The 25298-nt window shown below is 40.4% G+C and overlaps 1 protein-coding gene across 9 annotated transcripts in view; it reads right to left on the bottom strand.

Moving 5' to 3' along the window:
* Window positions 1-25298, bottom strand: part of PAM (peptidylglycine alpha-amidating monooxygenase) — a 241314-nt gene that overhangs the window by 114277 nt on the left and 101739 nt on the right. For all 9 annotated transcript variants that reach the window (XM_075067127.1, XM_075067131.1, XM_075067132.1 and 6 more), the window contains 2 exons: window positions 23711-23768; window positions 9334-9421 (listed from right to left, as the gene is read on the bottom strand). In XM_075067127.1, coding sequence (XP_074923228.1) covers window positions 9334-9421; window positions 23711-23768 — 146 coding nt within the window. The remainder of the gene's footprint in view (window positions 1-9333; window positions 9422-23710; window positions 23769-25298) is intronic.

Genomic DNA, 25298 nt, shown 5'->3' with positions numbered 1-25298 from the left:
TCCAAACAAAACAGCAATAACCAAAGCAAGGTCCACACCCAAAATAGTAAGATACAACTTTCTTTACTATACATATATAAATGATAAAACACCAGTCTGTCAAACACTGCTACCTGAATATCCAGAAGCAGCACCTGCCTACATAAGTAGCTTCATTGTAATTTTACAATCATAATCCAGTCAAGATGATAATGAGGCTTCTACACTGTAAAGATCTTCATTAAAAATAATATGTAAATTGTTCAGACTCTCTATAATCTTAACAATATTATCCCTCTGTTAAAATTCTCAATTTAGCTTTAAAAAGTCTATTCCTCTCCAAAATAGTGTTAGATTTTCTCCTTTTTTGGTCTTTCCTATCAATTTTCTGATATTAAGTTACTTCAGATCCTACCAGAAAGCTGTAGGTCCTACAAAGCTAAGCTTACAATGCATTTTTGCCATTTAGAGGGCAGGTAATCTGCAATCTCTTCTAGAATTGGGTATAATCCTTAGCTTTTTACAAATCAAATATAGAAATCATAGAATCATTAGGGTTGGAAGGGACCTCAAGAGATCATCTAGTCCAACCCCCTGCTCAAAGCAGGACCAATCTCCAAATCCCTAAATGTCCCCCTCAAGGAGTGAACTCTCAACCCTGGGTTTAGCAGGCCAATGCTCAAACCACAAGACAATTTTGTGATCTCTCTTTCTCTCTTACGCTTCGGTATTATATTCCTGGCCGGAGATCTTTTCTTGACACCTAAAGAAATCACTCTTTAGGGCCAGGGAATTAACTGGATTGAACACTGCTTCCCTTTGCTGGAATAGCTTTTAATTGTCTTTTGGGGCTAAAAGTCCTACAAAGAGCTTATTCCGTACTCCCTCTAGAAGTTAGAATTAGATTCTTGCTGGGAAAAAAGTTTCTCTGAATTGTATCAAAAACACCCCAAAATATTTTTGTAACCCATCATCACTTCTTCAAAAACCAGAAAGCTTTGTAAAATTAGTGCCTAAGTGAAAGCACTGAATTTCTTTTTTAAGTACAACGATATAAAACACTTAATTTCTGTCCTAACAATTATAGAAATACTTTTTCTGACTACCATTTGAAAAAAATTATGCAACTGGCTTGCAACCAGACACATCAGGTTAACAGCATATTGTACCCATCTTGGAGAAAATTCAGGAAATCTGACTAGTCACATCCCCTTTAAGTGAGGTCAGGCATTTATGCCCTGGAACACTATTATTTATTGCATGGACAGACCACCCATCTAGAGCTCTTCAGTTTTCAAACATTCAGAAATCCGTGTTTGTGATAGATAATCAACAAAGAACATGCTCTTTTCATTATACGGAAGTTGAAAAAGAGTTACCCAAATCTTTCATGCAGATGTAAGATTTTTTTGACAACAAAACCAATGTCAGTGGAGATTTTTGTGCAACTGAGCGTTAGGACAACTGGAGAGTTGATTAAATGCTATTTTGTCACAAAAAAACCACTTGAATGCATCATTAAAATAAGTGCTTATCTATATAGCTCAGCAATGTGTGCCAGACAGATGTGATCTGTAAAGTTCTGTAGCTGTTATGCATAGATCCTGGTGTCATGTTCTAAAAGGTACCTAGTTTGCATTAAAATAGTCCTACAAGTCTACACAGGGCTGCTAGAACACTTTACAAGTCACATCCCTCTAGTGTGCTTTGCCAATGCCACGTAGACAAGCCCTCAGTAACTTGATTACTCAGATTATTGACTACACATTTCTTGTTGAAATAAATGAATTCTTTCAGTTCTTTGTACCCTATATTTTCATAAGTCCTACATATCAATATGTAGATAAGCTTCTATCATTATAGTGGCATTGGAGTACTACGATAATTAAGGTTCCATTATTATATATGTTTAATGGTGGGCCTTTCTAAGTCCCCAAAAATCAACATGCTTAGACTTCTTTAAAATTTGGTGTGCCTCGAGAGGGTGCAGGGTAGGGTTAATGACCCAAATTTGGAGTCTGGTAAGCCAGGGGGTGTGGAGACACAAGCTTCCCCCAAACAGCCATTTAAGGAAATGTCTAGGTAACTTTTTTCTTCCTAGAGCTTTATATCAAACTATAGATGTGATATGGGTTGAAATGACCTCAATCTGTTGAGTTTTACCCAAGATAGGCATGACATCAATTAAATTTTGAGGGACCCAAACTGAGAACTGTATTTAAGAAAATGTACATATTTTACACTGCACATGTGCCAATACAGAAAAAATGTCTAGGAGTTTTCCATTCCTGCCATTTTACATGCTTTAAACTTGACTCTTGTAAGCGCTCTAAAATCCAAATGGTTACTCAGATTTCTATGAAATTGGGTAAGCCTTCTGGGGCACATTAGTGATCCAAATCTGGGGTCTAAAACATGGGCAACCTTAACTCTGCATTTCCTGGTTTTCATAAATTACATGTTTTGGTCAATTGAATGTTTTGCCAGGGAATGACATTCCACCAAACAACCTTAACACTGCATTAATATAGTTTTTTGGCCACTGAATTTGTTTTGGTGCACATGCGCAACCACACATTAGTTGACTTCCTAATAATGGAAGAAAATAAAATATGTAGACCATGAATAAAATATACAGACCATGACTTTGGGAACAAACCTGCAAGAACTGTTGCCAGCTATGCAAGCAGCTAGAAAATGACCAGAGACTGTTTTCTTAAAAAGAAGAAAAAAATAGTAATAGCTGAGAAAAAGCAAATAGAGTGTTGAACACACTGACAGAAAAGCAAGATTTGTATTTCAAGAACTCCAGGTTTTCTGATCTTCTAAAGCATGCAGATACATGTATGTATTTTAAACTTTTGGTGCAGACTGCATATGGGCTTGGTTCTATAAATGGAACAAAACTGAAACTATACAAATGATACGATAGTGAACAGTCTTATCCGAGCATATGCTATGTCTGATCTGATATGAACTTATACAGTGTGAATTAATAATGGAAAATTGAAAATCAAAAAATAAATTGTTACAAAACAGGAAAAGACAAAAACACGATGGAATTCAGGACCGAGCAGCAATGAACTGTGTTATTTTCAGCAATTTACAGCAAAGCTGCTTTCCAGTGCTCTCATTCCTAGCAGCTAGGTTATTATTTCAGATTAGTCCTAATAGGATTCTCATTTAGACTGCCCTTTTCAAATTTTAATGTCCCAATCAAAATTTAAAATGTGTTTCAAAGTCCCCTTTTGACTTATTAATATTCATACCATACTGATGAGAATGAATGTCTGCAACTTTAATTGTCTTGAGTTCCTGAACCTTTGATATCCTCTTTGACAACCTCTTAACCTCCAACTCATAACGGAACCATTCTATAGCGTAAGTGCCTTCAACTGGGCCAGTCACTGAATAGTGCCAGACTGTCACTCTGAATTATCCTAACACAGAGAGATAGCATGTTAAGCAGCCTCTTCTTGTATTTTGTTAAAGTACATTTAAGTTCAAAGGTTATCCAGGAAACATCCAAAGAGAGAACTGGAGCAAAAATCTAATCTTTACAAAATGTTGTAGCACTGTAAAGTTCAAACGGCTAGCTTTCAAATCTTACCAAGTTTACAAAATTGGAAGTCTTCTCAACATCTTGCTCTTTCAATTTTTTTTAAACAGAAGCAGCCATCTTTTATTTTGATAAGTAGGTCTTAAGATTTTATCTACTCATTCTCAACTGTGGATTACTTCTTCCAGCTCTGCATAGGGGACAATCACTGGAATACACAGGCTGATAAAGGTCGAGAAGGCAGCTGAAAAGGATTATCTATTTAATAATCCTACTGTTTAAAGATTTCTGAATGACTATCTGTGAATTGCAATAGTATCTGGATATTAAAATATAAACATAAGCATACTATTAAGCAAACCAGAGAAAACAAATATGAAATTCCAACACGAATGCCATAAATTTTTGTTAAATCCAATGAATACTTGCACAGTTTTTTTGGGAAATTCTCAGATTTTTCTCTTTATTATATCCAACTGATTTTTCCCCAGATATATTAGATGCACTTGTTTCAAACAATTCAATAGTGGGAACTTTCATTTTCTCTACAAGGATAAAGTAACTTGCTAATGTTTATATGAAGTGTCCTGTAATGCTATCCAATTTCCACTGGTGGCGACAATCATATACGCAAATCTGAAACCCAGAATTTTTATATATTTCTGTTTTGATTATTTATATTGTTATACATTTCTGTTTGGACTATTTATATTTGAGCATGCTCCCCCAAAAGCACCTTTAAAAAAGACCTGACAATAGACAGAAACAATTATCTGAATTCACACAATCCTATAGGTAACATTAACTAATCAGCTTTATTCCAGTATGTTGCACTCAAGGATGGCCAGATTGCACCCAGAAATAGCAACTTATAATGTAAATAGGTCTATTTTTGTCAAGCAGTAATAACCTAACATATATCATTGTCCTTCCAATCGTTATTGGGGCTGCTGATGCTGTTATTTCTGGGATTTCTACCGCTTACCAGTTTAGAAAAATATTACAATAAATCAAGAGAATAAACTTCATTTGTTTTGACTATCTGTGTCTGTCACAGACAACAGAATAATCTCAGATTGGAAGAGTTGAATCTACTGTAATTGTACCTTTCTAAAAACACATGCTCTAGCTCAAACAGGTGTGATGCAGCAATTACTGGGTAAAATTCTATGCCCTGTTTTATGAAGGCGGTCAGACTTGACAGGTGATCCTAATGGTCCTCTCTGGCATTAAAGTCTATGAATCCTTGTGGAGTAGACTATGCTCCGATTTGTATGTTCAGGATGTCGTGAAGCAGAGAAAAGACACAGGTATATCATCTTCTACTTTTGATATTGCAAGATGATTGTTGTTAAGATAATCTTCTTACATATTATAATTATAATTTCTGATTAGGTTCTTTTCCCATCATTTCATTCTTCCGAAACCTTCTTCACATCCCAAACTATTTGGCTGAGCAGTGTACGATACTGCTCCGGAGCCCATCACCACTCATGTTCCTTAGTTATCCAGAGGAGTTGGTGAGAAAAGTATTGTGGTTTGTAATAGTATTACCACAGCAGCTAGGTGCCCCAGTCATGGATCAGGTTCCTATCAAGCTAAGAGCTGTTCCGACACAGAACTAAAATATGGTCCCTGTCCCAACAAGCTTACAATCTACGTGTAAGATGAAACCATAGATAAATACGGCCTGAATGACAGCGGAATAAAAAAAATAGACTATACTGGTTAACGTGGTAAGCAGTGGACCTCAGCACACCAGCTGCCTAACTGTTGTCAAGTTTTCTGTAGGTATCACGGAAAATGATGGTTTTAAAGAGGGATTTGAAGGAAGATAATACATTAGTTTTACAGAAAGTTCTTTTGAAGAGTGAGGAGCAGCATGGGAGAAAACATAAAATTTAATAAGTGGTAACAGAGGCTGGCATCATGGGCCAATTGGAGTTGACACCTTGATACTGAATGAAAGATAATCGGTAGGGTTGGGATAGGCCAAAAGGGACTTTGAAAGTAAAGACAAGTAGCTTAGATTTGTTTTGATACAGAAGGGCAAATCAGCTGAGGGAGGCAAAAAAAGGGATGACGTGGTCAAAGTGATGGGCCAAGAAAGCGATCCTTGCTGCAACATTCTGGATGGATATGAAACAGATACAAGACCGTATTTGTCAAGGCCAGAGAGAAGGATGTTGCAGTAATCAATATGTGACATAAAAGACCTGAATGGAAGTTTAAGCTGTGGGATGGATAGGAAAGACTGTTTCTTAGAAATGTTACACAGAAAGAATTGTCAAGATTTAGACATAGCCTGGATGTGAGGACTTTGACAGAGGTCCAAATAGATGAGGACATCCAAGTTATGGGCCTGAGTATCAGGCAGTACAGAGTTGTCCATAGTGATCAAGAAAGGAGGTAGCAGAGAGAAAGATTAAGAGCTCTGTTTTAGCCATATTGATCTTGAATGGATGGCTAGAAATCCATGAGATGTCAGAAATACAACCTGAGATTTTAGTTTGGATAGAAGGAGACAGTTCTGGAGCAGAGAGGTAGATTTTTGAGTCATCATCATAGAGATGGTAGGTGAATTTGTGTTTTCTGGTGAGATTACCCAGAGAGAGGATGCAGAGGCAGAAGAAAGGGACTAAGGAAAGAGCCCTGTGCGCTCACCACAGGAAGCTGGAAGTGAGATGGGGAGGGTCTTCTGTAGGACACACAGAAAGAATTATTAGCGAGTAAGAGAAGAACCAGGAAAGGACAGTCACGCAAGCCAATGAAGGACAAGAGGTTCAAGAGGAGCATGGTTGGTGGTGTCCAAGGTTGCTAACAGGTCAAACAGGATGAGGATATCGGTTCTGAGCTTTAGCCACAAAGAGGTCATTAGAGACTTTGGTGAGGGTGCTTCGGTGGAGTACAAGGAGCAGAAGTTGGATTGGAGAGGGTCTAGGGTGGAAATGGAGGAGAGGGACTCCAGACATCAATTGTAAACAGTGCGTTCAATGATCTTAGAGTTGAAAGGTAGACAGGGTGGTAGCTAAAGAGGCTAGTGGGGTCAAAGGTGATTTGTTTTGTTTTAAGATTGGAGAAACTAAAACATGTTTGTATTGTGAGGAAAAAGAGGCACAGGAGAGGGAGAGGTTAAGGAGAAGAGTAGGGGGTAGGGGAATAAGAGCAGGCACAAGGGAGACCAGGGGATGGAATGGGATTACTGGGCCAAGCAAAGGGATTACAGGAGGAGAGCAGATGAAAATCTCTCCTCCTTCTCCCCTATCTCAGGCACAGAAATGTGGGAAGGGAAGCTGAAGGGTAGGGGAAGATCTGCCATATTAAGTCAATTTTCTCTTTGAAACAAAATCAGTGAGTTCCTGTGTGGGGAGAGAAATGAAGTGGAGACAGAAAGAGAGGAGAATTTGGAGTGAGTGTCAGCCAAAGTAGCCAAAAAGGCAGCTGGGATTGAGGATATGGGATTCAATTAAGTTGGAGTGGTAGAGTTGTTTAGCTAAGAAGATGGCAGAACTAAAAGAGGAGAGAACAAATTTGTACTGGAGGAAGCTGGCTGGGCCATGGGATTTCCACCAGAGAGAGACTCCACAGTGCAAGAGCAGGAGCAGAGGAAGTGGATACTGGGGGTGAGCCAGGACTGTCAGTTGGCAGGGGAGACCTTGTGATGGGAGAGAGGGGCCGAAGACTATTTTGGGTAGGTTCTCAGGCACTACCATATTTTTCTCTGGTGGACAAAAGTTTAGGAAAAGGTATACAAATGCTACTAACTGAATAAGTGCTACAGGAGATTTTCTTGTACAATCATAATATCCATAGTTCAAATCCAAATAGAAAAATCACTTCCTCACAATCTATTATTTTGAACTTAGCACAAAGCGAATCTAAACAGGGACCACACCACAGTATATGAGATTTCCAGGGATATACATCAAACAACTACATACATTATTAATGCAATCTGCTTGTTTTAAATAAGACATAAAAGGCTGCAGTATGGGCAGGCACAAACTAATTTGAAAAGGCAACATCCTAGAAACTCTTTCATGATGTGTATCTTTTTCATGTAAACTTAATATCTGTAAATATATTTTAATAAATGACAGAAGGGGCAGTTAACAAGGACAAAGAAAAGTGTTTACTGGGGCTGGGACGAGGAATCAATGGAAACGCCGTACTTTCAAATTAATCTCTTTACCTTAGCATAAAAGAAAAGCATAGCTTTATATTTTAAGACAAGATTGCAGCATTCATCATGGTTACCAACAGAACTAGTTGATAAATGTGAGAGAAAACAATTTGTCTGAAAATGTTCTCAGCTTGGGAATTTGCTTACCCCCTCAACCCTTAAGCCTAAGAGCACATAGTCTTTGCAACGTGTACTATTTACTCGGGCATTTTCCAAGTATAGCTTGAAAAAGGATCAGATTTTTTTTCTTGTGGTTGAGGAAATTTGTTAGCATTTGTATATGACCATTTAATCTAAATGTAATAGATACAGCAAATAATTATAAAATAATTCATGTATGTTCACTGTGAGGACATAACAGGCATTTTGTTTAAAACAAAAAAATAAAACAAAGTAAAATCAAAACTAAATTTTGACAATATGTAAGAGAATTGCATCCATTAATTTTAAATGGAAGAATTTTATTTCCTCTGGATTTCTTTGCTTTCAGGAGGGGGAGCCTTTTCTTCCTCCACTGTACATCATCTCATTTCTATTTGAAGTTTTTGTTTAGAGGAGCAACAGTTGGATTTAAGTTTATGGTTAACATGAAATTTTTGAAATAAACAAAACCAATTTTTCACATCCTCACCATAAAACTACAAGCATGGGGAACCTTCCAGATTAAGGGCCAAATCCTGCTCTTCTTACTCCCACAGTCAAATAACTATTTAGTATAGTTCAAAGGGAGCTTCTGGATGCTCAGTATTTTTAAAAGTTAGGCCACTTAGTTAGCTGCCTAAATATGGCCTTAGGAGCCTAAACTTTAGGTTTCCATTTTTAAAAATATTGGCCTCCATGTCTCAGTATTGAGTTTCAGTGCTTCAAATTAAGGAGTTCTCAGTAACTTGAACACATCAAATAGCAGTACAACAAGCGGCAACTCAAAATCTGGTGTAGGAAAATTTTTTAACTGTGTTCTTCTTCATAAGCTACTGCTGCCGATGGGTAAGTCTTGCAAACTTCCTGGGACCAAAAGGGGGAGGGGGGAAGAAGAGAGACTATACTCTGATTATAGAGAATTCATTTTAAAAATCAATGCAAGTGCCTTTGCCAATACATTAGTAAAATAGATCACAAACATAAACATCCATTAGTTATCTAATTAAATGTGTATTTCAATTTAAAAATAGGTTTAAGAGATTATGTTTCACTTATATTTCCCCAATACTTTTTTTAAGAGCTGTCATTTTAATTTCTAGTTTCACTTCACAAACATTACCTGAGCCTTTAGTGTCTTCTACATTTCACAAAAAGAACAGAGCATTGATGTAATCTGTGAAGTTCACACTACCCTCACAATGACAAAAATATTCACTCAGAATGTGACACTTTCATAGTATTGCTACTATCCAAATATGTAAGTCTGATATTTGCATCTAACGTTTAACAAAAAAAACCCCATTCTAAAATAAGGTTTGGAAGGAACAAGAACTGAATGCGTTTCTTCTCCCTTCCCTTCTTTTTTCCTCAATTAAAATCTGTGAGCATCTTATAAAATGTGTGCATGAAGATAAATCAGCATTAGCGACATGTTAAAGTAAAACAATCGATATGGGCCTGTAACTCTTACCAGTAATTCTCAGTAGAAGAAGGTACATTACATCCGAAGAGTAACATGTGATGGACAGTGTCCATGCTGGCTTGAGGCCTGAAGTCAACTGAAAGACAAATTGATAAAGAACAAACATAAATGTGAGTTTTATTCTCATTACACAGACCATTTTGAGATTGTTCATTACGTGCATAATGAAAATATTGTGCTATCATTTATTCATGGTCTCATCATGGGATAATTTTTTGTTTTTTGTGTTCACTCGGATGTGATGGCTCATCACTGCTGGAGTGTTTAAGAAATAGAAAGAAGAGCTGTATACTGCCAATTGTGTTTTTGTTGTTTTTAAATGTCAATTTCTTACTACAGGACAAAAAGGAATTATACGGAATGGATTGTGCCTTCTTTTCCCTGTCCAGTCATACTTCTAAATATCACATCCTACCGCTTTAAATCCAACTGTGCCTCCATGACGCTGTGAGAAAGGTAAAAAACCCTACCAGACCTCTGCCAATTTGGCCCAAAAGGAAAAAAATCCTTCCTGATCCAAAAACAGGCATTTGGTCAGACCCACAGAATCCTAAAGCCACAGCTCCTATAGGACAGGTGGGGCAGCTAATAGAAGTTAGAGGCTTTTGAAAATCCTGGGAGAGAGTTTAAGGGAGGCAGGGAGAGAGCACATGAGAGCCAACAGGCCAGCCCGTTCCCCCAGCCAATATGAAGACAGAGAACCCAAGGAGAAGGATGGGTCAAGTCCCAGTCTTGCCAAGCACAGGCTCTTGCATCTTCCCCATCCCTCTCCTCCATGCACTGTGTCACATCCCTTGAACATCTACTCAACCTTCTCCCCCTAACTAATCGATGTGGGGAGAGCAGTCCCACTAAAAGTGCTCATATGCTTAGACAAAACAGCCAAACAAATGGCTAGTTCTGCTCACAGACATCAGTATATTGTATCAGGTATCATATAACGAAATAAATGAGTCATGTCTTAGGTGTACCAAAGTTCCCATTAAATTCTGGAAAAAAAATCTAACCCCCTTCACCCCAGATTCAAACACAGCACTGGCACATCTGCAACCCAAACATCGTTCTAGTTCACGCCAGAAACCACAAAGGAAAAAAAGTAAAAGCTTTTTGACAGATCTGAAGGAATTGCAAGTAAACAAACAAAATGGTGAAAGTTAAATGACTTCCTTAAAATGAGATAAGGTGGGTGAGGGAATATCTTTTATTGGACCAACTTCTGTTGGTGAGAGAAAGAAGCTTTCGAGGCGCACACAGCTCTGCTTCAGCTTTTTCTTAACATGTTCATTGTTGAAGTTCAGTGCTTTACAAGTACAAGCAGAGCATTTGTAATATGATTTTTAACTTGATAGAATCGCTTAAAAAAACCAAGATGTAAACTACTGTATCTTCTAATTTAATGTTATGAATTGAAGAAATGAACAGCTTTCAGATGATTGTCCCATCTTGTTTTTTGGCAATATATTAAGTACTTAACCAACCTAACCATTGCATAACAGGGGAGGGGAAAAAATCAAATAAGAGGCAATACTGAAATGCTGTCTATTGACATTTTAAAAGCATTGCCCCACAGGAGCCCCAAGACTGTGCAACAGCAGTTTACAGCCAGGCACTCTTGGAGAAGAATGCCCAGGGCCAGTTCATACTTTTACAGCTTTGTTTAATATTACAAAAGAATATTTAAATATTTTAGTTATGTTTATGCATTGGAAAACAAAGCTATAAAGCAATCAGCAAAGGAATAATAGAAGCAGCAATTCCAAGATGACATCTGGAATTTTACAATTCCCTCAGGATGCTACAAAATCATTTGTGAGCTGTGATACTTAAACTGACAGCACAGTAGCACCAAAACAACCCAAAGCATGCTGTGAGATGTCTATGTACTTATTTTTTCCAAAGAGAAAATACTATAGTCTTGTAAGACAGCAGAAAGGGAAAGAAAGAGTTGAATATAGAATCTTCTTTCACTCTAACTAAAGTCTTTGGGCATAGTCTAGGGCAATATCAATAAACTCAAACGTCTTGTGATATACATGAAGTCAAATGAGATAATCTGATGGGGTGCCTTTCAGACTTAAACTCTATGAATTTATACATGCATCAAGTCAAGCTATACCTCAAAATCCAAGAATTAGCCTATTTTTATAAAGACTAGAATTTCTTGAGAAGCCCTCTTAACGATTTGTGTTCCTCAGCTGTGCTGTGTCTCCCTATAATTGCCTTTGACATCCAAACGTTTTCATGATTTCTTCCTCATTATTCACCTGTCTTGAGAATGATTGAACACTGGTTGTGCTCCCCAAGTCAGACACTTGCTGTTAATCACTATTAATCATATGTTTATACGCAGCTACAGATCTTTATTTTCAGAAGTTGTGAAGTAAAATCTCTCAGAATAGTCCCTTGACTTCAAAGCTTATTCCATCAAATCATCGTATTTTTCCTGTAGGACCTCAATTAAATGATAAATTATTGGTGGATATTTAAAGAACTTCAGAGAAAACAGACCAACTATTTGCTTCATTTTCTGAAAAGACAGGTAGAGAGAAAAAAAACAAACCATGTTTTCTTATACTGGAGCTGATTTTAGAGAGTTTAACGGATGGGAAAACAAAAGTCCTTCTCCTAAGTGCCTTGTCAGCTCAAGCACAGGTCAAATACTCATACTCTGGGTCCCACTCTTCCCAGTTTACCAAACCTTATTCAAGTGAAACCTCTCTCCTCTATGAGAAAAATCAACTGGGCACCAGATGCATATAGGAATACTGTGTACAACTTTTTCTAAGGCACCTAAAAGAATTAATCCCAATGAAGTGCAATGGGATGCCCTTCAAATTCTTCCAAAATCCCAGTCTAAATTCCTACGTGATGTGATTGGGGGATTGCTAAGAACTAATACTTTTCAGAAAGAATTAAGAAGCCTGAAATAGATTTTAAAGTGGGGAACTGCCTAAATAAATTGCTTATCAAAATGAGCTAAGACCGCCTCTCCTTCTAAAACATCACATATGTGGCTTACACCTATCCAGAATGCTGGAAATAGTTTAGGGTGAAGGTTTCAAGAATTGCAGAGCATACTGAGCAATAGGTCTAGATCTACAGAATCTACCCCTGCTAAGCCACAGATGTGTTTAAAAGCGAATATGGCCACCTTGCCTAAGGCTTTCTGTGACTGAGTGCCTTGAAATCCTGGACACATGGGTAAAGGTCAATGTTCAAATGTCTCCATTCTTCGTCTAACAGGATTGTGTTTTTGCTTTTCACATTTGAAATGCTGATAGTTTTATTTTTACCAGTAGTTCATTTGCAAGCATGAGAAAAGCCCAAAGCAACAGCATACAATATTTTTTTGCCAGCAAATTCTATTCAGTCCGTAATCATAGAACAATTCTGTACTAAAGACATTTTATTTCCACCTTTTTATTACTGTGGCTTACTAGCGAAATCACAATTAACTCTTGAATGAGACAATGTGTCATTAATGCAAAGTTCTTAACTTGGTTCATAAGCATTTTAAGATGCTATTGACAATTTAAGCAAGAAAAATGTTTTCTGAAGGAGGTCACAAATGGTTCATAAATGTGAAACAGGATTATCTTTATTGTAGAATCTGACACATGTGGAAAGTATAATGTGAGTAATATATACAAAGGCCAGCCTTCAAGAAAGTAATAATTAAAGGGAACACAGTTAACTTAAATAATAATAATAAAAAAAAAACACCACCACCAAAAAACACACACACCACTTCTGTCTGAATTTTTTTACTTGCTGTTTTAATTAACATCTGAAATTACTACGGTTGAAATATTAGAGAAAATTAAATGTTTCTTTTAAAAACAGGAAAATGTAACTATAAAACCATAAAAACTAGCAAGGGCAAGTATAATACCTGCAATTGCTTTTAACTATTTTTTTTAATTGATTACAATCATAATTGATAGTCTACCTTTAAAAACTCACAATAATGAACAGTTTGAAATTGAATGTTACTTTATAAACTAAGAGAAAGACAGAGATATTGCTCCGATACCAATAGTTACCTAATCTATTGGTCTGATATCAGTAAGAGTGGGATTCTTTTTCCTTTGATGTTTTGCAGTGGGTTGTGATCAGTGCAATCTATATGAGGGCTGAAAGACCGATCGATCAAGGTTTTGCCCCAGGTCTTTGTTGGGATATTTTGATTTAAGCCACAAATGCAACTATGAGAATACTGCATTCTGAGAACACTAAGCAGAATGTTTCCTTATGTCTAAAGATGAAAACAAATGGATAATTAGATATGCATGCATATCTATGTATGGGCTTGATCCACTGAAAGGCTCCCATTGACATCAGTGAACTTTGGTCTGGACCGTGTTTTTTTTTTTTTGGCTCAGGGAGTTTGTAAGTTTTGCAGACCCACCTTTTCGTGAGGGGAGAATGGATGAGCCCACAAAGGGATCCCTCCAAGACTGCTGGCCTGCAGTTGTGTGTTCCAGCTGCACCCTGAGTGCCTAAATCCTTGGCACTAGAGGTATAAGAGACAGCAGGAAATTACCAGCCTCTACACAGAGATATCTGATTATAGCTACCTCCGTTCTCTGATCTCTCATCCATCCATCCACAATTGTAAACCACAGACCTGCACTTCAGGCATAACTGATGAACATGAGTATAGCAGTAAACACCTGGATAGTTTGTACAGCACAACATTAGACAGGTAACTGGAGCAGAGTGGCAATGATATTTTGAAATGACTTCAAGATTGAGGTGTAAAACCATAACACCTATGCCCTTTCTCGGCGATGAGCATAAACTCACCCAGTAAGTTAGGCCTCTTTCCTACTCCAACCCCATTATTTCCAAACAGGCAGCCCAGTGAGCCAGTTGGTCATGGAGTCTGAAAGTCCCCAGCCTGGGGCAGGCTAGATAGCAGGGCAGCCCCAGAGCTGAGGCCATTGGGAGATGGTTCCAAGACTTCCAGGCTCCCAGTTCTATGACAGTGACCCTGGAAGCCTTGAGAACCCTGTCGCAGACAGGGAGCCTAGCAGCCCCAGGAAACCATGGCTCCAGCCTGGGCTCTGGCAGGATCCCTGCCACAGAGCAGGAAGCCTAGTGGCCCCCAGAGATCTGGTTCTAGCTGGGGCTCTGATGGCTGCTAGGTTGTCTGCTGCAGAGCTGTGGCCCTGGAACACCGGCAGATTTCCAACAAAAGCTTGCCTGTGTTTCAGAGAAAGTTTTGTCAAATCTGCATTAGATTCAGAGAAATATTTTGCTCCAGAGAATTAACATTTGCTGACAAAACGAAGTTTTGTTGTAAAGTTTCCAACCAGCTCTGTATATAATCCCTTCATGTTATTTATTAAATTCACCCTATCAAACATAGTGTGTGCATAATGTAGCTGAAAATAATATTCTTGATCAAATTTTCACTCATATGTCTTCCAGTTGGGATTTCAACTTCAACCCCAACGTAGTTTGTAAAAAGTGATGTAATTTATAAATGCCATTATGCTAAACAGAGATTAGCCATTTTAATAGTCAAATTAAGAATTGCAAACTAGGGACATATACTAATATCTGTATTTATATAATGAAATTGGGCCTCCCTTCCCAACACAGAGCTCCCTATCAATTGCATTATGAACTCTGAGGAAGATGGGGTGAGTTGATTCTAACGGTGTCTAGTTTAACAATTTAAATAGCGAATCCTTTCTAACATGGCTATCTTTAAAGATAGTAACTTCTATCTCTTATCCTTTTTTAAAAAATAAACAGTTTTCCCCTACTCCCTAAAAATAATTTTGGATCATATTTTTTCAGGAATGGAATAAGAGTGGCCAGGATATATGAACTCTCACTGTTTGATGGATTACAAAGGAACCTAGATGTGTTACCTTAGCAATGTGCAATGTCACCTGGCAATGACCATGTTTAAATATGCAATACTATGGTATCAAACCAGTAACATTCAGGAGTTGAGTATTTGAAAAAAGCAATAAAACAAATTATTTCCATCTGCAAATAGGCTCAATCTCATTTGTATAGTGCAGTTTGACAGATAAAGGCTTACCATCAGTCAATAAGAAAAAGACATTTATTTACTAGTCAGCCATGTGAGCAAAAGTAAAGGGATGAAGATGACAGTCAAATTTCTTGGCTGAGTGGCTTGCTGTCAGACTCAATTCTTCTGAGTGTCTGTAGAACACCCTTCAGCTATGACTACAGTTCAGTAGTCAAAAGCAGATTGCAGCAATGCCAGCACCAGTCAGGGAGTGAAGACACTTTCTATTTGCCCAAATAAAAATAACCAAACATTTATAAAGATATTTAGAAAAAAATCCTAATGATCGTTTTAAGTATATTAAGGATTGTCACTCTTACCTTCAAGACAATTCTCCTCACCTGGTTTACCTCACAGGCATTTAATTTCATTTTACATAATTACATATATTTCATCTTAAAGTCAATAGTGGGATCTACACAACAAAACCAGAAATGGCCTTTAGTTAAGATACATAGGCCTGGAGGGGAGGGAAAGGAGGAAACTCAACAAGTTCCAATAAGCATCCAAACTTGACATTTTGACCCTACCCCAAGAACATCATACAGTGACTGGGCAGTGTCTACCAGAATATACATAGCTGTCCCTGAAAAAGGCCATCTAGAGTAACATGCACAACAGCTAATTATGAAGTTCATCTTCTAACAGCAGTCTGATGAAGAGTTAATTTATAATTCCTAGTCAATATGTATTCTATGGACTCACTCTGGACCAGGCTGGTCAATTCTGACAGAGGACTCTTGTGGCTTTTATCTATGCACAACATACACTGCATACAGCTGCAAGTGTGACTCTATTGCGTCCAACTGTTTTATTTTTAGAATGAGATATGGTGGGTGAGGTAATATCTTATATTGGACCAACCTCTGTTGGTGAAAGAGACAGACTTCTGAGCTCCACAGAGCTCTTCTTCAGTTTCCAATAAAAGATATTACCCACCTTGTGTCTTTCATATCCTCGGACCAACAAGGCTACAACAGCACTGCAAACAGCAATGGTATATGTCACATTTTATTTTTAGAAGTCAAACTTTGCTTATAAAGTGTAATCTTCTGTTTTGGAAATCTAAATTATGATGGTTGCATTTGAGAGCTTTATTTCTGCTGATCCATTCCCTGTTGTTCTCCTAGATATTGATTGGCATATGGAGCAGTTTCTTTTTGGTGGATATATACAAGCTTTGCCTTGTATCATGCTCCATGTAATTGATTGATTGAACTGTGAGTCTATATAACATTAGCTTGTGCATTATTAATAATTATCCAGAGCACCTGGTATTGAGTAGGCAACATCCTTGCTCGAGAAGGAGCTGTGAAATCGTGCATCCAAACACCTCATGGACTAGTATCTCCATCTCCATGGGTATGTCTATACTGCAGTTGAAGGTGTGATGGCTGCAGAGGCTGGCATACCAGTGACAGCTTTAACCTAGCCTACATGCCTAAAAACAGAAGTGAAGACATGGCACCACAGGCAATGTGGGTTGTTCAAATACACCAGAGACACTGGATATGTACTATGCTATGTTCAATGATATGTTTAGTCAGCGTGTCTAGACTGAAGCTAGTGAAGGTATGCCATCCTGGGCTGCAATCATACTTTTGACTGCAGTGTAGACATACTCCTAGAAATAGGGATAAATTGGCCCTTTTGTTGCACAGAAACCACGTGAGGAAGAAGGAATAAGAGAGTCTCCGTACTTTGATGCCTGCTGGTACCTGACAGAACTAAAATTAAAAAAGAAGGCATTTTAAGGAAAATGAAAATGAAAATAACAATGTCTGTGGAGGCAAGAGCACTAGAGACTTAAGATGCCCGAAACATCAATACAAGGCAGATATAGAAATATCATTGTGCTGTTGAAATCTCTCATACACACTTTACTAAACCGCAGTGAATCACTCTAGATGGCGGAAACTGGAATTTCTAATTCACCTAAGGCACTCACCTATTACATGTCCAGTTGTAATAAATGTATGTTATTGAACAAGTGAAACAAAGGATTTAAACCATCTAAAAATGAGAAGAGCAATTCCTCAGGGGAGACAGATATCCAAAAGCTATGCTTCTTCCTTTTTACAGACATGAAGGGGTTCATCTGGATTATCACTGATGCCTAACATGATTCACAACTACTGTGAATTCGCCCATGTTTGTGGGGGGGTTTAAAACCATGCTCTTTGGTAAGTCACTCTTAACGGACAAACAACAAAGCTTTTCATACATATTTAATGCTTGTAAATACAAAAATAAATAAAAAAGTAATGCAAAGTAAAAAAAGGTTTTCACTGTAAGTTTCCTAAGAAAGGAACTGCTGCAATTTTGAAATTAATTGAAATACTACACATAAACTTGCCTATACTCTAGGTTAATATACATTTTTACTAATCAGACTAAAGCAGCACAGTCTACTACATGCTTGTATGGCAAGAAATAGTTTATCAGAGAATGAAGTACTTAGATAATCCTTTCATGCTTTTTCCCTTACGGGCATCAATCTCACAGCTAAGAAAATAATGCTGCAATTATGGGCTGCTTCGCTTATTGAAAGTTTCTACTTTATTTTTATGTTTGCTATGGCAGTTAGAACTACATAGGGTGAAAAATATAAGAGTATTGTCCTATTGCAGATTTGTGGGTCAGTTCCTGTGGGGAGCTCCATATGGAAAGATACTCCGAATATGCCACCAGCAACTATATATACTTTTCACCTCAAAAAGTGCATTAAGACTCGCTACAGCAGAAGTAAGTAGAAAAATACAGGTGCTCTACTTTTACTGTTGTTTTCCTCCCCTGGTATTACAATGCATCATGAAAATGAAACTAACTTCAGTCAAATAAACCATTTGCTTATCTCCTCCCTGTCTGTTCCCCATACTCCATTTTGTTTTTGTTCTCCTGTGGCCTCCCCTCCCTGGCTGCTAAGTTGTTTAGCAGGAGGGCCCCTTAAAGTTGTTTACCAAGAGCCATTGCCCTTTTCAAAGGGATGGCCAATTGTGCTAAGTGGGACCACTGCCCTGTTCAAAGGGTTAGTCCTGTTATCACCAACTGCCTAAGTTTGCCCTTAAAACCGACATTTTCTGATCAGACCTCAGAAAGGTTCCTGCATTGCTGCCTGGTCTGATCAGCCAGGGGTTCTGGGGGGTCCTTTCTCCGCTCTCGTTTAGAACGAATTGCTGCCTGAGAGATCTCCTGATTATTGAGACTGTACCCAGCCTTCTGATGATTTTGCTGCTTTACCTCTGCTGCTTCCTTGGGGGCTGGTAAGAATCCCTCTGTGAAATTCTGTGAAATTCTCTATACTTTTATTTTATTATCTTAGCTGCTCTCTCTCTTTCCCCAGCACCCAGACTTAACCAGCACCCAGCATAGCTGTGGTTAAGTTAGGTTTAGAGAATTGTTTGTATTGTGTTCTGTAAGTTAGGTTTAAGAAATTGTTGCATTGTGTTCTGTTACTTGCTAATTGTGTAGTCTTGGTTAAGTTAGGTCATAGATAAGATTTGCTGTGTTCTGTATAGTTGTGGTTAAGTCTGTCTTCCTGCTGCCCCCACCGAGCTCCAGTCACCCCATACCCCTCAGTCTCTCTGCTGTTTAAACCTGCAGCCTGCCTGCCCTCTGTCTCCTGAATTTAAATCTCCCTCTGCTCTCTGCTGTTTAAAGCTGCAGCCTGCCTGCTCTCTCTCTCTGCTGTTTAAAGCTGCAGCCTGCCTGCTCTCTGTCTCCTGAAGCTCTCTCTCTCTCTCTCTCTCCTTTTTAATCCCTTCCTCCACACTCTCCTATTACCCCAAACCTCAATTGTATTACTGAAGTCTAGCATAAAACCCCATTGGTTACCCTTTTTCTCTCTAACACACCTCACATTTTACATTTATACCACTGTGACACATTTTTACCTAGAGTTGGTTACTTACCACATTTTCCCATAACTGTTAGTTGGCTATATGCTGCTGTGACACACCTTTTATATAGAAATTGTTAGCTACTTGTTACATTTATACTTCAGTGTTAATTGGTTACCAACTGTATTGTACCCCACTGTATTGTACCCCACTATTGAAACCCCCTATACTATTTGCTAAAAGAAACCCCTCCCAATTGTCTACCTAACAAACCCCATACCCCTCACTATTGAATTTTCCCTGTTTTTTGCATTTTCTTAATAAAGTTTATTTTGCACCCCACCTGTGTGGTAATTGCTCCCCAAGATCCCATATACCTGCTGGCAGGGAATGTGCAGCGCTGGGAGTTACAGCTGTGTTCGTACAGCTGTGTAGGGACAGTGGTTGCAGTGTGGCCACACTGACAGCTACCAGCGCTGCAGTGTGGCCACATTTGCAGCATTTGCAGCGCTGTTGGGAGTGGTGCATTGTGGGCAGCTATCCCACAGAGCACCTCGTCCATTTTGGCGCTGTGGGTTGTGGGAAGGGGACGGAAGGGTGCGGGTCATTCCGCTTCCTGTCCCAACGCCCCGTGGTGCATCGCTTCACATCCAGCAGTTTGGCGCCATTGTGAGTCTGCAGCGCGATTTCTGTGGGAAATGGAGCCCGAGCTGCTGAGGACTTTGCTGATGAATGTCGCCAGCACATCACGTTTGGCAGTTGAGCTATTCCTTCAGCTCCAAAGTGACAGTGAGGAGTCCGACGATGATATCGATTCACCTGACCGTTTGACACTAAATTGCTTGTGGCAGTAACGGACATGCTCAGCACCGTGGAACGCCGCTTTGGGCTCGGGAAACAAGCACTGAGTGGTGGGATCACATCGTCATGCAAGTCTGGGATGATGAGCAGTGGCTGCAGAACTTTCGGATGAGAAAAGCCACTTTCATGGGACTGTGTGCTGAGCTCGCCCCCACCCTGCGGCGCAAGGACACGAGATTGAGAGCTGCCCTGTCAGTGGAGAAGCGGGTGGCTATTGCATCTGGAAGATGGCAACTCCAGACAGCTACCGATCGGTCGCGAACCAGTTTGGAGTGGGAAAGTCGACCGTTGGAATAGTGTTGATGCAAGTTTGCAGGGCCATTAATCGCATCCTGCTAAGAAGAACCGTGACTCTGGGGAACGTGCAGGACATTCTGGATGGCTTTGCACAAATGGGTTTCCCTAACTGTGGAGGGGCGATAGATGGGACGCATATCCTATTCTGGCACCACCCCACCTGGCATCCGAGTACATTAATCGAAGGGGTATTTCTCTATGGTTCTCCAGGCGCTTGTGGATCACCGTGGGCGTTTCCTTGACATTTACACAGGCTGGCCTGGAAAGGTGCATGATGCACGCATCTTTCGGAACAGTGGCCTGTTCAGGAAGCTGCAGGCCGGGACTTTTTTCCCAGACTGCAAGATCACAGTAGGGGACGTCGAAATGCCCATTGTGATCCTTGGAGACCCCGCTTACCCGTTAATGCCTTGGCTCATGAAACCGTATACAGGGAAGCTTGACAGGAGCAAGGACCGGTTCAACTACAGGCTGAGCCGGTGCAGAATGACTGTGGAGTGTGCTTTTGGCCGTTTAAAAGGGCGCTGGAGGTGTCTTTATGGAAGCTAGACTTGGGGGAAAGCAGCATCCCTGCGGTTATATCCGCGTGCTGTACCCTCCATAATATTTGTGAAGGGAAGGGTGAAACATTCAGTGAGGAATGGACCTCTGAGGTTCAACGCCTGGAGGCTGAATTTGCACAGCCAGAGAGCAGGGCTACTAGAGAGGCCCAGCACAGGGCTACAAGGATTAGGGATGCCTTAAGGGAGCAATTTGAGGCTGAAAGCCAACAGTAATGTTTGGTGCCTTGCACGGGAGTGAAGTGCAGTGGTTACAATGATTTGCAGTGCCTGTTTTTCCTTGGGGTACAGTATGTTTCACTTTCTGCAATAATAAAAACTGTTTTAAAAAGCCAAGAAATCATTTATTCAAAAATACAGTACAGAAAAGGGCAGGGGGGGTAGGGTGCTGAACTGTACAGTCAGAGGTTTGAATATGTCCTGCCTGGAGTGCTGTGCAATGCCTGCTGCACTTCAGGATTAATATGCTGCATGGTGATGGGGGTTGAGTGCATAGGGTAAGGGTCGTAGTTCTCAGGGCTGGTAGGTGAACGTACAGGTGTTGGGGGCAGCTGGTGGTGGTAAGAACCAGGATGCTGGAGAAAGGGGTTTTGAGCAAACAGTGGGGCACAAGGGAGAGAGCTTTGGGATGGGGGGGGGACAGCACGGTAGTGCTCTGCCTGCATGGCTATGAGTGACTGCATACAGTCCATTTGCGCGCCAGGAGGCTTATCAGCTGCTTTGTGCTTTTCTTCTTAGCCAATTCCTTTCTCCTGCTTTCTGTTTCCCTCACTGATGCATTTCTCTCTCCAGTCCTGCAGCCTCTTACTCTCTCTGGCATACTGATTCATAACTGCTTTCACCAAATCTTCTTTGCTTTTCCTTGGTTTGCTCTCAAGTTCTGTAGCCTTTCATCAGTCGTGATAGGGCCGGAGTATTCAAGGACACTTAAAAAAAACAGAAATAGAAACATTTATTACAGAGGCTGCATTGTTTTATAATCACAGTGAAGGAGTTTTTAGACTATTTTGTAGCAACATTTACACATAGCAAACATAGCACAGAGAGGCCACAGCAGCGAAGACATGGTGAGTAATGGGGAATGAGTGATTAATGAATCCATCTCGCTGCCGCATCTCACCTGGGAAGGGGGAGCTGCTTGAGTCAGGGCTCACTGGGGTTTCTGTGCATTGGGGAAAGCAGAGAGCAGCTAGGGGGAAAGTGCACTGAACACCACCCCCACATTTGCCACAGCAGTTACTCCTGGGAGCCATCTTGCTGCCGCGGCTCACCTGGAAGGGAGCTGCTTGAGTCAGGGCTCACTGGGGTTTCTGTGCATTGGGGAAAGCAGAGAGCAGCTGGGGGGGGACCTGCACTGAAGACTATCCCTACATTTTCCACAGGATTTTATCCTGCCAGATATCTCGCTGCTGCGGGTCACCTGGGAAGAGCGGGGGGTCTTCTACAGCAATGTGGATTCCGCCCTGGTCCCTATGCAGCTTGCCTGTGTGCAGCAATGGTCCCCCCCACCCCTCACGGCACAGTGGCGCGGACGCGTTAGCCTGACTGGGACAAGGACCACAGTGGCTCTCCCTATAAACTTGCGCAAGCGCATTGCCCACGCTCTGGCTGAAACTTTTGAAGAGATTACAGAGGCCGATTACCGCGACGTGATAGACCACATCAATGGGCTATTCCACATCTAGGCATGCATGCAGGCAGCCATAACCCCCCCCCCTCTCCAAAAACATTTCCATCCTTAAAATAAAAGCTGCTTACCGGGAACCGCTCCTCTGCTTCTTCTTCACCAACAAGTTCCAGCTGCTGCGACTGGCTAGCTTCCTCCTGGCTTGAGAAGAGCTCCTGGCTGCATGCCTCCTGGGACTCCGGGGTGTCCCCCACCCCCCAGTACCCTCACTCTCGGTTCCTCTACCCCCCCCTCCTCTCCCTGCTCTGAACTGTCCATCGTGGTCCTCGGATTGGCAGTGGGGTCACACCCAAGTATCGCATCCAGCTCCTTGTAAAAATGGCAGGTCGTGGGGCAGCACCTGAGCGCGGTTTCCCTCATGGGCTTTGCAGTAGGCACTCCGCAGCTCTCCTTTACTTTAACCCTGCACTGCACCGCGTCCCGTTCATGGCCCCTTTCCAGCATGGACTTTGATATCTGCCCATAGGTATCATAATTCCTACGGCTGGAGCGCAGCTGTGACTGCACAGCTTTCTCACCCCAAACACTGATGAGGTCCTGCAGCTCGCAAGTGCTCCATGCTGGGGCTCGTTTGGGGCGTGGAGGCATGGTCAGTGATTGATTGATTGATTGCACTCCACACCTGGCTGAGCAAACAGGAAGGGATTTTTAAAATTCCCGGGGCATTTAAAGGGCGGGTCACCTGAGCCCAGGGCAGTGGAGTGCGAAACGATGAGCAGAGTGGCTGAAAAGGTATGCTGGGATACCTCCTAATACCCTGGAGGCCAATAACAGCGCTTTTGCTGTGCCACACTTGATGAGCAGCGCTGCATCACCAGCGCTGGAATCGCTACACCCCAAGCAGACCAGGTGTACAGCCAGCGCTGCAGCCAGGGAGTTGCAGCGCTGGCTGTGCTTTGCAAGTGTGGACACAGAGTAAGTTGCAGCGCTGTAACCCCATCACCAGCGCTGCAACTCTCAAGTGTAGCCATACCCTCTGACAGTAAAAGATTAAGCTCTTATGAGTCAAAGAAAGCTGTGGAGTCATTTCAAAAAAGGCCTGATCAGGTTTTTCCACTTAGCTCATACTCACCTACATAGGCTTCCTCATCCACTGGCAGACGTAATGACATGCAGAGGTAGGTATCAGACTATTAAAGAAACAAAAGAATAAAAATTATCTTAAAATTGTATCTTGTTAGAATGGAAATAAAAGAATTCTAACATTGAAACTCTGCTCTACTGACACACGGGAACAAGCAATTATCCAAACTTATAGCTTCATAAACCTGGCCATGAAAATTATTTGCTCAGACTATCCAAAAAAAACAACAACTAAGAATATTGAGAAAGGGAGACTAGTTACTTGCCTTCTAATCCAACCATATAGAGTAAATCAAAGGAGCAGACTAAATAAAATGACACCTTATTGGGCATCTGAGTAATTTTTCTCTACTTGACTGTAATTTATAACTTACTGCATTCTAGAAAACAGCAGTAAGTCATGGCTAGAAACACATCTCCCTGAATCAGTAATTCTTCGCTTGTCCCTAGACTTAAGTAAGTGGTCTATCTCTGCCGCGAAGCACATTAATATTGAAAATGTGTGCTAGGGCAACAGCAATCTAAAAACTATATGTGCTCTATTAATGCATGCACCTCACTCCAATGAGAAGGAACTGGAATTATGCCAGGGCATCAGGAAAATAATATACTCCTTTAAAAAAAATTATGGAAGAGACCAGAAGCAATACAAAGTATTATTTGCAGTTCTCTTCAATTGTTAATTGTACAGAACCATCACTTTCCAAGAGCAATTAGATCATTGCTCCCATGAGATGCAATAGGAAGCCATCACATGTAATTCCTGGTTACCATCTTCAAGTCTCTACTGATGCTTTTGGGGCTCTAAAACTTTTGTTTTAGGATTAAATGCCAATCACTTAAAAATTGGAAGTGCTCAAGTAGATACCTCAAAATTAAATGTGAACTACGAAAATTTCAGTTGCAGTTACTGTGAACTCAAGATAGTGGCCATAGTCAAGTATCAGCAACTGCTTTTGCAGCTATGAACACCTTGGGTCATATTTTCAGAGATGCTGCGTACCCACAACTCCAAATGAAGTCATTGGTAGGGAAGGAGAGGGGTGGAAAGAATGAACAAGAACAATGCTGAAGGAAGTTTTTCTTTATAAAAACCTAAAGCTTCCAAAAAACACCAAAAGATATCTTTTATATCAAAAGGACTGATATGCAAACATAGTATTTTAAAGGAAGGTTGCCAAATCCATTGTTTATCCTGAGGGCTCAGATTTGATTTTAAAATCATCAAAAGATGGACTCAATTAAATGGAAATTTTTGGATTCCTGTCAACTTAATAATATCACGTGGCCCATCAGTAAAATGGGCAATAACCTACCAATTCAGAGCATGGGTTAGGCTTGGTATGATGTGTGAACTATGTTTCAAAACAGAATAATGATGTGATGGACTGCACTGGCACCAAACAAACAGTCAATTCCTTCTTTGCCTGCTGGTTATAGGACAGGCGCCACAAACAAAAAAAAGAAACCCTGTCCAGCAAAAAATCACAATTAATAGCAATGCTCTTCTGTAAGAGCTTGGTCAAGGAGACTGTATGATGTACAAGTTGCTGCTATAGTAAATTAGCTTGTTGTTA

This window comes from Chelonoidis abingdonii, chromosome 6, assembly GCF_003597395.2.
Source record: "Chelonoidis abingdonii isolate Lonesome George chromosome 6, CheloAbing_2.0, whole genome shotgun sequence".
Lineage (NCBI taxonomy): Eukaryota > Metazoa > Chordata > Testudines > Testudinidae > Chelonoidis > Chelonoidis abingdonii.
This window is presented reverse-complemented; position numbering and strand designations above follow the sequence as displayed.